The 14195-nt window shown below is 32.8% G+C and overlaps 2 protein-coding genes across 6 annotated transcripts; both read right to left on the bottom strand.

Annotated features, from left to right (window-relative positions):
- Positions 1-989: 989 nt before the first annotated feature.
- Positions 990-5554, bottom strand: LOC146897387 (putative calcium-binding protein At1g02270). 5 transcript variants are annotated; one of them, XM_085733195.1, is made up of 11 exons: positions 5461-5554; positions 5156-5344; positions 4931-5035; positions 4482-4587; positions 3934-4154; positions 3761-3837; positions 3324-3438; positions 3099-3227; positions 2234-2347; positions 2019-2126; positions 990-1826 (listed from the first exon to the last, which is right to left on the bottom strand). In XM_085733195.1, exons 1-11 carry the CDS (start codon positions 5461-5463, stop codon positions 1593-1595), a joined length of 1401 nt encoding a protein of 466 aa, XP_085589321.1. In that variant the 5' UTR covers positions 5464-5554; the 3' UTR covers positions 990-1592. The 5 variants fall into 5 exon arrangements, with proteins under 5 accessions (XP_085589321.1, XP_085589323.1, XP_085589322.1 ...); XM_085733197.1 differs by having other exon boundaries at positions 990-1823; XM_085733196.1 differs by having other exon boundaries at positions 3099-3224.
- Positions 5555-8235: 2681 nt separating this feature from the next.
- On the bottom strand, positions 8236-14195 carry MEE49 (Ribosomal RNA processing Brix domain protein). The gene is made up of 11 exons (XM_085733193.1): positions 13919-14195; positions 13747-13827; positions 11304-11399; positions 11021-11104; positions 10855-10924; positions 10680-10762; positions 10174-10253; positions 9749-9847; positions 9546-9654; positions 8601-8690; positions 8236-8483 (listed from the first exon to the last, which is right to left on the bottom strand). The coding sequence occupies exons 1-11, from the start codon at positions 14162-14164 to the stop codon at positions 8445-8447; spliced, it is 1077 nt and encodes a 358-aa protein (XP_085589319.1). The 5' UTR covers positions 14165-14195; the 3' UTR covers positions 8236-8444.

Raw genomic sequence — 14195 nt, 5'->3', positions numbered from 1 at the left:
AAATCAATGCACAATTTGATCAAAATATTTTTAATTATTATCTGTAAAAATTGAAAAAGTTGATATTTTAAAAAGACTTTCAATGAAACAAATCTAACATTTTACTATAGGTTACCGTTTGCTTTTATAAATTAGTAGAAAAACATAGTCAAAATATGTTATGTGAATAATATTCGTGGTTAAATTATGTCACTTAATATGTGACAGAGGAAGTAGAGTAAACTATCAAATTGGTCCTTGTTTTCTTTGTAAATGACTACTCTCAATTTAATCTTGACTCTGTAAATGATTACTCTCAATTTAATCTTGACTCCGACAATACTTCAAAATAGTCTCCAACTTATTAAACGTTTCACAGTTAAACTCATTCATTAGTATCTATCTATCATGTCAAAAAAACATAGAGATAGGCTTAACTGAAAAATGATTGACAAATACATAGACCTACTTTAAAATATTAAGAGTCGAAAACTAAGTTAAGATCAACTTATCGAGATAGGGACCAATTTGGTGGTTTACCTCTAGTCACCCTTATAAGTAAATATTTCTTTTTAAAATTCATTGAATAATTAATGTATCTTATTTATAATATAATCCAAATACATCAGTCGAATATAAAAAAATTGCTTATAATTTTTTAATAGTTACAGATTGAGTATACTAAGTTAAAAAAAAAGTATAAAGGAAAAAATTAAAGCATATTGTGCAGGTATCTATCCGATTTGGCTTCATATGATAAATTAAAACATTCATACAAAACGAATAAAATTAATATGGATTTGTATGATTAGATCACCTGATTCTTTTCATAAATTATAATTACTTACTAGTTTTTATTCAATATAATAATACTTATAAAATATTATGAATGCAGGATATTAAAAAAAGTAGTACTTATTATTTTAAGTATATTTGTATACTTCTATCTGCAGACAACTAATTCTTTCATTTTGCTCGAAAAATAATAATTACTAGGCTAACAAAATAAATGAGACAGAAACTTCAACCATTGTAAAATTATCTTTGCATTGTTCTCCCACTGCCAAAACAAAAACATGGCTAGGGGTCACCAAAACTGATTACTGGGTGGCAGTTATGGTGCATCTGTCGGGTATTATTGGTATACGAATATTGCGTATGTTTAAGACATTGGATTGGTATAATCCTAAAATTGATAAACCAATCTAACGGATTAAATATACAAAGCATCGATACACCAATAAAAAAACGAGTGTACCATAAGTGTCCCCAAAATTACAATTATACACTACTCTGACTTCACACAATCATTTACAAGACAAACTAATGACACATTTGGTATGAGGGCTAAAAATGAAAATGAAAAATTATTAGTTTTGTTTGTAAAATTGTATTGAAGGCTCACCCATAATTTTCATTTCCATTTTTACGCCCATATTCAAACTTGTACTAAAAGTGAGCATTTAAAGAGAGACAAATGTTCCAATATGGCCTATCACTACTAGAAAAATGTCTATTAGACCGAATAATCCATCACAATGGAATCAAAACCAGACGCTAAACAAATTAGCGACCGACAATTATTCCATTGGTAAACCGCTAGTCTCAAATCCTTATAATGAAGAACATGACATCTTTGCCGGTGAAAATACAGCAGTCAACCTAGCATGATCAGAAAGAGAGTAATCTTCAGGCCAAAGTCCTTTCTCCATTTCACGCGGAAACAACATCGCGTTCTTCACCTTAAAACCAATGGTTTCTTGCTCCTGCTCGGTATTAGAATCCTTCACGTACACATTAACATTTTCAGACACATGCTCTGAACATGTAGAATTCCAAATCTTCTGCTGCACAAAGTCAATTATCACACCATTATTATACAATAGAAGATAAGTATCATAGATGTTGGTATTACTAATGATCTTTGTCACGAAAATTTAACATTCAAGCCCAATGCATAATGTGTAAGGCATGTAGAAGGCAAGTTAAAACTATCGAAATTTTAGTGGGAGCAGATTTTCGATCTGCAATATATATACCTTGAATTCTTCGAAGTCGATGACACCATTTCCATCTACATCAGCTTGATTCCATAGATCTTGCAACTGTTGAAAGCATAATCCATAAGGCACACCACATAATTTTACCTGTGAAAGTTATGAGATGGTGAGTCTATTGTGTAAATTAAGCTACAAGCTCGTTATCTATTGCCATTGGAATTTTATATCGCTATATATTAGACGATATGAAGTACCTGACGGAGGGCTTCAGAAAAACTAAAATATGTCACAGAAGAATCACCATAGTTGTCACCCTTCAGAAAGGTAAATGCATCATCTTCAGACAATGACGCCTTTCGAAGCTGGAACTGAAATCCACAAGAAAAAGGGGAACGGAAAAATTAAACAAATAGCATTAGATGCAGAGCAAAACATATACTGCAAATATATTCGCATTACTTCTTCACAACAAAAAAGGAGTCTTATGATTATGAAGGTCCAACAAAAATAAAGTACAAGGAAGTAATGAATTGTTCCAGTCTAGATAAGTTGGACATTATAACTAAGTTAACTAGAAATTTTTATTATGCTTCCCAATAGCGGAGATGTTGACACTTAGAAACAATAATATCACAGTAAAATCTCCAATCAACAACAGAGGATGGCTATCAGCACCTCATATCAATTGTGTGAATCACAGATTGCAAAAAATAGTAGTTTGTTCAAATTCCCCTACGCAAAAGTTCTATTGCTATCGCCACTATTTGATAACATTTTGTACTAGATAACTTATCACAGGATAATAACAATTTGATCAACTTACACTATGGTATAATGCTGTAGCTGCTATTTAACAACACTGCTTCATATAAAGTTATCTATGTATATTATGTTTATAAGATCGCGCCAATGAACAAAAACTAGTCACTTACGTACGATGATTAATCTTTTATGAAAATCTAATATATGGGCATTATTTCTTATGTGTGTGCGTATCATATGCTTCACAGAATTGAAGTTGCATGTTTAATCTTTCAAAGTAAAAATAAAAATAGTGAATTACAAAGAAAAGACAACCAAAATTATATAAAACTGGGTGAGTAAGTGAGTAACAACTACCTTCAGTATACTAAATACAGCTTCAGACCAACTTGTTTTCAAAGGCTTACGCGCTTGGTTAGGATTGCAAAGCCAGATGAAGTCAACGCCACATATATTTCCTCTATGATTTCTGTGACTAACCCACTGCTGGTTTAATAGGAAATTCAAGCAAAACAAAAATCTGTTAACACTGATCTAAACAATTGAAACACAAGTACAATAAACTAATAGCGAGATATTTACCTTGTGTGCATCTGCATAACTATCAGTATATTGATTTGCTATATCATATGATGATACAAATCCCTGTGACCTTAGGAACTTGTAAACATGCCCACGCTTGCTTCCGTTCCAGTCACTGCAATAGATAGAACACGAAGTTCACACTATAAGGACATTTGATTCAGTAGCAATAGTAACCTATGTACTGAACATAGAAAGTAGGAACTAAACATATAATAGTAATCTATGTGGCAGTGACACTCTTCAGATTGAAGGCGTGCCCAATGTCTGACACTGACACGACACCAGCACACATGGTACTGTTCAATTATTTCAATTTCCCAAATTATTATCTGTGTTGGTGTGTCAGTGTGACGTGTCAGTGTCAATGCAGTATCCCTGCCAATGTTAGTATTTCATAGATAGAAACATCACACGAAAAACAGCAATAAACTCACCCGCAGAGTATAATTGGCATTGGTTTGAGCCTGTTTTCTTTCTGATACGATTCCACATATTGTAATATTTGATAAACCTACAAGATGGCAAATGAAAGCCAAATTTTAGGATTGAAAGCTACAAAAAAAATGAATAAGAAGAAAGGATTTTATACTCCTGGGAATTAGCATACCTGATCCAATCTCACTATACACAGACTTGAATCATGAGGAAATAGCAAGTGAGTATTCACAATCAGAAACTCTTGGTGAAAACTGTCTTTTTGGTTTTGTAAAATGGGATTAACGGATCGAACATGTAACAACTGAGCAACACGGTCACCGCAGTCATTGAAAAGCAACTCTCGATAATTCACAATATTCAAGTATTCTTTATGTATAGCAGTCAGCAGACCTGCATAATAAATGCAAGCTTTTGAGTTATAGAAAAACAACATTACTTCTAGAAACATAGATTTTAGATCATGAGGAGAAAAAACTCAAACCAAGGTTTTAAATTGCAGTATGCAGCCACGTCAACTATATTTGTCTCAATTTGCTGCAATATCAGCGAACCGTGACTGCAATAGCAATTTAAAACCTTGCTCAAAATTCAAAACATTCCCACACTAACACATGAAGCATTAATCACTAATAAATCACTAATAATAAGTCATACTTTGGTTACAAATCCAAAATGTTTAAATGAGAAGTAGGATGAAAGTTACTTTCACATTCTTACCATCTCCGCGGTTGTTGGTTCGAGCAAGCTTGAAGAGTTGATAACCAGCATCCCCAAGTCTCTCCTCAAACATGTGAACAAGTTCTTCATTTCCAACCCAAAATTCCTACAAGTAAAACAAACATCATGAATGACAACATGGAGCAATATGGAGTGGGTAATAACTCAAAGGACAAAAATAAAACAGTGAATGATATAGATTGAACTATAACTAGTCAATCGCGGATCGCAGAAAATAGTTGTTTCTTCAAATTCTGCTATGCTACAGTCTAGAGCGCTGCTATAGCCGTTATTTGACAACACACGGAACAATAGCAGTTTTCTAAAATTCTGCTATGCTCTAGAGTATAGATAGCGCTGGCGACACCATATCCACTATTTCACAACCTACAAGAGACACTGCTCAAATTTCTGAAAGCAATGAGTCAAAAAAGGACAAAATTTGCTACCTGTAAGCACATAATAGAAGACGATTCGGATAGCAATGAATCAAGAATCCTTTGGTTCCTAGCTAACCAACATGACCTGAAGTCACTTTCTCTGAGTCCTTGATTCTGTTCAAAAACAAAGACAACACAAAAAACATTATTAAACACTACAAAAACACACCCTTTTAAGACATGTTTCGCAACATAACATGAACTAAACAACAAAAGAAAAGAAGAAAACAAAACCTGTGGATCAATCCTTTTGTAAATAGGAGCAAGGATATTGAAAGTAGTGAATGAAACACAAGAAGGGTCTTGAGAAAAACAAACACTTTTACTAATTCTAGAAAGTTCTTCATTAACAATAACATTATTAGAAGAACATGAACCACTGTTTCCTCTTCTTAAACTGAACTTAGAACCTGCAGCTACCACCTAAAATTCCATTCAAAAACCTAATTAGTAACCAACATCAAAAAATTTAAAAAAAAATGATGACTCATTAGTAAAAATCAAAACTTTATGAGAATTTAAGATAGAGAATGAATTACCATTCTGAAAATTCTCGCCACAGTAAAAAGGGTTTGATGTAATTAGGGAGGGAATGGAAGAAAATGTAGGTTGTATTATCTCTATATTATCTATGGTTTGTGTGTGATGATGATAGATATATAATGTAGTTTTTAGAGAGAGAGAGAGAGAGAGGGGACAAGTTGGGATTTCTTGAGCGTTGCAGTAGCGTGTGATCACTCATACCATATGCGAAAATAAAACTATCTTTTATTATTGTGGGCGACACTAGTTTAAGGATTTTAATTTCATATATAATAATTTAAAAAATTGATAATTGTCGGCAAAATAATGTTAAAATAATAAATAAACTAAATATTTCCTCTCTAATACTTAGTTAAGAAAGCCAAAAAAATAATAATTTTATATTAAAAAAATGATATTTGTACAACTATTTTGTGACAACTTTCTCTTTAATACTTCCAATATATTTTTATTTTTTCTCTCTATTGATTTGGTTTTCATGTTAATACATATTTTTCTTTGTGAATATATAGTTGTCTTGTAAATTTTTATTCAAATGATTGTAGAAATAACATAGGTCTTTTCTATATTTAATTCTTTAGCCTATGTATTAGGAGCATTTTGTAGCATTTTGTTAAAAGGGTTTAACATTTTCCTAAAAGTTATATACAGCATATCTCAACAAGGGAATAACTACAACAATTGTATTTTTTATTATTTTGATTATTATAAACATTAACTTACCAACTAACAAAATAAAGAAATATTATATGTCAATACATCAAAGTCAAACAGTTTTTTTATAAAGAAACAAAGTCTAATAGTTTTTTAATCCTCCCTTTCTCATAAAATAATGATCCTCTACCTCCCTATTAATGAAAATGGAAAGCTTATTTTTAAAGAAAAAGTTTCAAAATAAGCGTCCTACGTACGCTCATAAATTAGTATAAAACAAATGAATTAATCATTTACTCATTTTATGCTAAATATTTGCATAAATTAGTATACATCCAGACTATTTTATTTTACATTAAAAAAACAGTTAGATATTAGATATATAACCGGTGACCTAGAATGCAGGTGATTATTTTATTGTTATGCAAATGAAAAGTTGAGAAACAAATGCATATATTCTATTTTTTCAACTAAAAATGTATATATTAATTGTACATGTCGGTGTCCCCCTCTCCTTTTTTGATTTAAAATCCACCTCCATATATATTAGAATATGACAGACAAGTGCATACAAACCACTTGCGTAAAGAAGATTCCAACCAATTAAAGTTAATATATGAAATGAGGTACCTAAGTTTTTAACAATTTATTTTCCAATCCAAGACAAGGCTTTGTGTGACCTACAAAATAATATCTGGTGGAGCATTTGACATCTCAAGAAATTGTCCAAAGGGTATTTTCATAGAGAAATTTTCAGTATGTCCAAAGGATCGTGAGTCATGTCAACTTGAAGACTTATTTTCTTTAGAGCTCTTGCCGGGTTATAAGCCCCACTATGTGGAAAATCAAGTGTGAATGAAAATTTAAGTGGGACTTTAGAGTACTCTTTTAAGAATGAATTAATAGATGATAAAGATATTACAAGAAAACATAATCGTAGACTTTATGGTTTATTGTCTTGAGTGAAGATAGGGGTATATTCGTTCTTTATTTGTTTTCTTTATAGCTTTTTTTTTTGGTTGATACATGTGAAAGAAAATGAAAAAAAAAAATAAACAAGTCATGGAAGCAATCCATCAACGAAGAAATTTTTACCAAGAGAGGCATAAGAATGAATCATACGATTACTCTCCCTTGCACCCGCAGAAAACCCAAATAGTGGCCTAAATAATTAGCCACAAAAGGAATAGATGAAACGTCTTTTAGAATTAGCCACAAAAGGAATAGATGAAACGTCTTTTAGATGACGTTTAACAACCTCGGAAACTTTTTAGAGCACATGACTTTTGATTTTAACACATTCATTTTTTTTGGTGTCCAGTCATTAATCAGTTCAACCTAATCATAATTCATATCCGATGATGCAAACAACAGATCACAAAAGATTAAGTGAACTTGTTCAAGTATCTGTTGTTTCATAATTTTTGAAACTATACTCCTTCAAGCTTATCCGTGTGGACCTAGCTGTGGGAGCTTTCATAAGGTCCAGGTTGTCCCATTCCTCTTTCATTTCTTTCTAAACACGGTGATCATATTAATAATTGAGTTTGGTAACCATCAAAATAATGTTTGTGCTTATAACAATTTCTTGAACACAATGAGATGGTTTATATTTGTACGATCAAAAGTGCCAAACAAATATCAAGAAAAAGCCTTTATATGAGATAGTTCATATTTGTACGATCAAAAGTGCCAAACAAATATCAAGAAAAAGCCTTTATATTTAAGGTAAAATGGAGTGAAATTGAATAGTCTAGTTAAATTTTACAATCAATTCAAACATACTCCAAAGGTTTGTCATGACCAATATTTATAAGGTCACATTTCTAAACATGAAATTATCTTTAAAATAGTAAAAATGTAAAAAGAAATTAATTAAAAAAGCATCAAAGAGACTATTGGTAACACCAATAATATCACACTGAAGGCTTTCATAGGCTAGATGATGCAAGGACAAGACACTTTAGATCATGTGAAATCAATTCTATGCCACCTAAATTCGTCACGAATGAATAGCAGCATCAGTGCACAAATGAAATATTAAACTTAGAGATCTCTATGGTATAAATGCATACCATCTCAAGTTAAAATTATATAGCCTATAAGCAAAATGTAAATTCTTTCTCAACAAACATATAGATTTGTGGTCAAAAATTGATCAGTGTTGTGTACAAAGATGGTAGGACTACAACTCCATAATAAATTAAAATACAAAATTATATAGAAATATTTTGAAAGATTCCAAAAACTTCAAGATAACAACATTCACCAGATTAACCAAGTTCCAGCTGAAATGCAGTCCAAAATGCAAAGTTCCAAGACAAGGTCACAGGAAAAACCTCCTTCGACTTGTGTCCATTTCCGGCTAAAAGGAAAAGAAGGCAGAAAGTAAAGTGACAATCGTGCCGTTAGAAATATAAGAGAAATGTTTCGCTGAGCAGATAATATTTAAAACAGCAATACTGGTTAACAAGTAAAGTACCTTGTGAACCCACTCATATTCTCCACTTTTAATGTCAAATGTTCCATGCTGCAGGCTTTTTAACTTCAATGTGAAACGAGGGCCGCATTCCTGCATTTTTAAGGGGAAATTATTGCTGAGGCAATTTTGGAGATGATAATAATACATAAAATGCGGAGAAATACTAAGCCAAAACATGAAGGAATCAGGTAGAAGAATACTTAAATCCTTGGTAACATTAGATTGCCATTGATCAATTAAGGTAAATATAAAAGAAATGCAAATTCAAACTAGACCATCCTTAATGAATTTTTTTTCATGTAAATAACATATTGTCAGAGTAGACCAATCCTTCCAACATGACGGCAAGGCAGCTCTTCTGCGGCAGTATTGTTAGGAAACCTCCTATTTATTAAGTGCATGTGAGGATTGAGGAGGGGCGAAACAGAAAATGCATTGTAACTTAATGACTAACAAAGGGGAGGCTGGAAGATGGATTTATAAACAAATTCACTTTAAGAGAGTTTTGGAATTTCAGAGTTGCAGGTACTCAAAACCTGAGGATACTGCATCCACCAAGACTACCAGTCTACCACTGAGCTATAATGGCAAGAAAGAGGTTTGCAATGCATTGGTATCAATTCAAGAATCATTCTCTTGAATCTTTCCTATCTTCCTTTTACTACTACTTTCAACGCAAGTCATAACACAATATTATCCTAAATCACATGAGTAGACAATCTAAATCACCAGACTACTAGTCAATAATTTGTATGAGACTGACACTACTTTCATGTATCATACCACTATTATATATAACTTACGTTTAGCCACACAATAAAAGCAATGAAAAGCAGCAGAAAGTATAATTAAATTAAAATAATGCAAGAATTTACATTGACTAGTCAATGGCCATTGAGTTTGAAAATGGAAGGTAAACATAATGCAAAAAAAATTGACACCAACCTGAAGACGGGCAATTGTTTTATGGTCAGGAACTTTCTCACTCTTGCCATCCTCGTCATTTTTACCTTTAGACTCAATCTTTTTAATTTCTTTGGTCTCGAAAATATACCTAAGAACGTGATTGGACACATTATATAAAAAATCATAAAAAATCACCAATAATTTGAAACAAATGGCAATGCAGTAGTTTGCAAGAATTGTACCGATGATGCCGGAAGAATATGAAGTCTCTCTGGTTGTGGAAGGTAACTACACGTCGCCCTTTAAACTCGGGATCTTGGGGGAAAAGTGACTGTATCATTCTATTAAAAACAAAATCAACAAATAAGGAGTTAAATGACACTTCATAGCTTATACAGACCCATCATTACATAGAAACACTGTGAACCAGAGGAGATATTTGTTATAATGAAAAATGGCACTAACAATATAAGAAAGGAAGTGCGATGTTAGACTCATACTTGTTTCTTTCCATAATAATACTTACTGCTTAGAAAACAACTGACAGGCAGTATTATTTCAGTCAGACCTAGCATGGGCATATCACATTTTTTTTTTTAAAAAAAAACACAAGCAATAGATAAATGTTTAACAACAAATGAGATATAAAATAAGAGAAAAGAGTTACCTTCCAACTCGATGCCCTAGGCGTGTTGTGAAGTTGTTCAACACAAGCTCAGGCTGGTGACTGGTTGGGACTCCATGATTCTGCAAGGGGACACAAATGAATACAGAAAAAAATTAAATCTATCATTTTAATGAACATAATCTCAAAACAAGTAAACTCATCCACTTGATCTTTCCAGATAACAAAGTCTAATCAAAAAGTGGAATTCATCTAAATAGGTAAGACAAAGTGCAGGACATATAAGAATTCATGTCTTGTAGTAAAAAATAAGCAAAAAGAAGAAATGAACAAAAAAACATGTTTCAAAAATATGCAACATGACTTTTTTTTTTTTTACAGGATATGCAACATGACTTAAAATGTTTTCTTTCTCCTATCTAAGAATTTAAGTGGAAGTGTTATGTTCATATACATCAAATTATGTAGATTAATGTACACCGACATCAATGAGGAGATCAGATGTACTTCTATACCATTGTTATATTTATAAACAACAAATATCAAACCTTAATATCCTTGCGTAAAACAAGATTTGTGAGTTTGAAATGAGCAGTAGGTCCTTCAGGTAAGCCAATAATCAAGAGAGCATCTGAAAAATAGGAGCAAGGAATTAAAAACTTGTATATTTAATCAACAATTTTTAAAATATGAGTAGGATCTTTACTCAAAGGCACCACCTACTTGGTTCCCTACGATTGGTGTGTACAACTACAAGAGAAGTGAAGTCCTTTTTGTTTGCATATTCAACAATCTGCAATCAAAAATGTAGTCAGAAAGAAAAGTTCAAATAAAGTAAGCTGACTGCTTTTTATCCACACGGTGAAAGAGATAGTGAGACACCCATCACCTTTTTTAAATCATAGGTTCCTCTCTTGAAGTAATGTGCATTTGGTATAACCTGAAGCAATTCTGATATTAAAGCAGGTCCCCTCTGCAGATGAAGTCAAAAATCAACAGACAGATGGAAACATGTTAGTATATAAAAGACACGATTTCCTCCAACTCGACTCTTACTCCTAAAAGTGTAAAATAGGATGCCAAATCAAATCAAGAAGGCAAGGGTATGCGCTTTAAATGTATTTAAGACATTTAAACTTGAGAATACAAACAACAGACTAGAGGAAACATACCGTAGAATTGAAGCGGCAAGTGGTGATTAATATCTTGGGACTTTGTTGCCGCTTTAATATTGAACTGAATTCATCAGCATCATTTCCAGCAAATAGCTGCAAACAAATATGATTTTAGTCAACAGAATTTATTTTGGAAAAATATACTCAACTAGATTGCAATATGCAACTGAATTCAAATTACTAAATGAAAGTCACACGTCACAAACTAGCTCTCAACCCAAGAATTACTCTTGTTTCGTGTGGAAATTCCCTAGTTTATATAATCTAGAGTTATTTCCTTTAAGCTTAAAGGGATGGGTGTAGGAGAACTTTAGAGTGTAGGAGAACTTTAGAGTGTCAAGTGCAGGTATAGCTATTCAACGAAAAATCAAGGGATAATTACATTGACCTCCCCTAAGATATCTTTAAATAACACAAAGACCCCCTCTAGTTTTATAATAGACATGAACCTCCCTTAAATTCTCTTAAAATAGTTAAACACCTCCCTTTGTGACTTAACACTGTTAACAATCCGTTAACAACATCATTATTTTCAATGGATGAGATGAGAATCATCTTCCTCCACTAAACCACCGAATATTACTGCCATTGTTGTAAACTTTTCAAGGCTTTTTTTTTTCCCCCAAATATCTAGCGCTGCCATCATTATTTTCAAGGCTTTTAAAGGCATTTCAAATCTCTATTATCATAGTTGAAACTATTTTCATTGAAGATAAAGCCCCATAAAACCGTTGCAGAGTATAAACCTATTAATTTGGTTTTGTCCATTTTTATCCCAAATAAGTGATTGCAAAAAAAAAAATGTGTGAGAAAATGATCTGAATCAACATGTGGATAGGAGCGGACAACAATTAGAAACAAAAAATAATCACTAGAAACACACCAGTAAGGAATGGAAACACACGAGAACCCAAAAAACCCATTGTATATTTTAAGTATTGCAATATGCTTTCATGGTGGAAGAGAGTGTGGGTATCATTTTTTAGGAGATAACTGAAAAGTTGCGAGATTAGAAATTTTTTTAACGGAACTAGACTGCTCTAACAGCTGGGGAGGTATTTGTCATGTGAGAAAATAGAGGGGATGTGAGTGACATTTACACAAAGCTTAAGGGAGGTTAGTGTATTTTTCCCAAAAATCAATGATCGAAATTGTGATAAATAAATTACATGCATATGTATAATAAATAAATAAATAATAATTAGTTAAAGGGTCATGCTAACATGTGCCCTACGGGCACTCTTTAAGCAAGCAGAAAGTAGAAGTTTTGTATTAAACTACCAAAAAATTGAATACATCATTTTCCAACAAAATACTTCTAGTTTTTAAATGGGAAAATTCAATTAAACGCGACTACATGAGCCGTACATGCACGCACAAATCAGCAGTACAGCAGATATATACAACAGAAATTCTAAACAACAGGAACTAACAAAAACAACACAAACCGCTGTATCCAACAGATCCCCACACCAACAATCCAACACACACAAAGCAGAAAAAACAGCCCCAAAAAAAAAAAAAAAAACAGCAGCAGTACCACTGCACCAGAGGCAGACCAGAAGGCAAGAAAACATGATGACCGACCTGCAGCTCACACAACAGCTATGATGACTCGTGCAAACGGAGCATACGTCACCTATTCAAATAAATGAATGGATTCCAATACCATTCATAGAACAAACAAGTTGCGATCTTCAATCTACCAAGACTACATCTCCATCGACCATCTCGTTAGCATCAACTATCTTATCTTATTTTTAAAATTCTATCATTTCTAGACTTCCAAAGAACCCAAATTGTCATATGCCATACGAGCCAAAACCCCTTTCGAATTTTCTTCTCGGCTTCTTACTAACTCACTCACCAAATCAAAACGCATGACTAAATTGTGTGGAATGACCAATGCAAAACCGAGCCAACTACAAACTAAGTTTCCTTAACTAGTGCTCTAAGGGCACTCAATAACATTTCCCTTTGATAATAAAATCCTAACAGTTGCTCTAACTGTTGTAATGCCAACTTTGAAACCTAAAAATATTCTATCAAGTTCATCTCCTATTTTATAATAGCCAAATCCATATAATTTCTCGTAGAAACTCTTTCTTTTTCAACACAAATCTCCGCTACCATCATTTTCTAATTATCTAAATTTGATTTATCAGCTTCAAGTTTGTCAGTGGAAATTCGTCTACTAACTGTTTGATTAAGTGTGCAAAACAAGATCTATGAGCAGAAGCTCTAATTGACCCGTGCCTCTGAGCGACACCTAGCATCATAGTTTATTTTTTGTTTTCAAAATCCTAATTCAAATCTCACAGTGTAAAACAAATGATTATACCAATAACCAAAATATATATTCTACACTCACAACATTGAAAACTAATCCAATCATACATAAAAATTTAGGTCAAAATAATCAAAATTCAAAAAACTCAACCTCTTCATCATCAGGCTTGCAAATTGTTTCATCAACTTCCCTTGTATTTTCAATGGTCTTCGGCACTTTCTTCTCGGGAGGCTACAACAACACAAACATCAAACAATCAAAACAACAACAACAACAGTGATTCAATGAGTGAGAGAGAGACAGAGAGAGAGAGAGAGTGAACCTCTTCGCCGAGCTCAATAGCTCTTTTAACAGCAGCATCACGAGCCTTAGACTTAGCGCGTTTTTCGAGCTTCTTCTGATGCTTAAGCTTGGTATGAATTTCAGATCGTTTTTCTTTGTTCTTAATCATCGAAGGACGGAACGGATCCTTCGTTTCCGTTTCTGTTTCCGTTCTGGTTTTTCTCTTGGAAGAATTATCTTCGCCGTCTGAATCATTGTTGCGCTTCCTCTTTCCACCGATCGCCATTGTAGGAATAACCACCGCGCGAGGGTTTTTC

The sequence above is a fragment of the Medicago sativa genome, chromosome 8, assembly GCF_051527215.1.
Source record: "Medicago sativa cultivar Bolivia chromosome 8, Bolivia_mono, whole genome shotgun sequence".
Taxonomy (NCBI): Eukaryota; Viridiplantae; Streptophyta; class Magnoliopsida; order Fabales; family Fabaceae; genus Medicago; species Medicago sativa.
The sequence above is the reverse complement of the archived record's forward strand: the minus strand, read 5'-3'. Positions and strand labels throughout refer to the sequence as shown.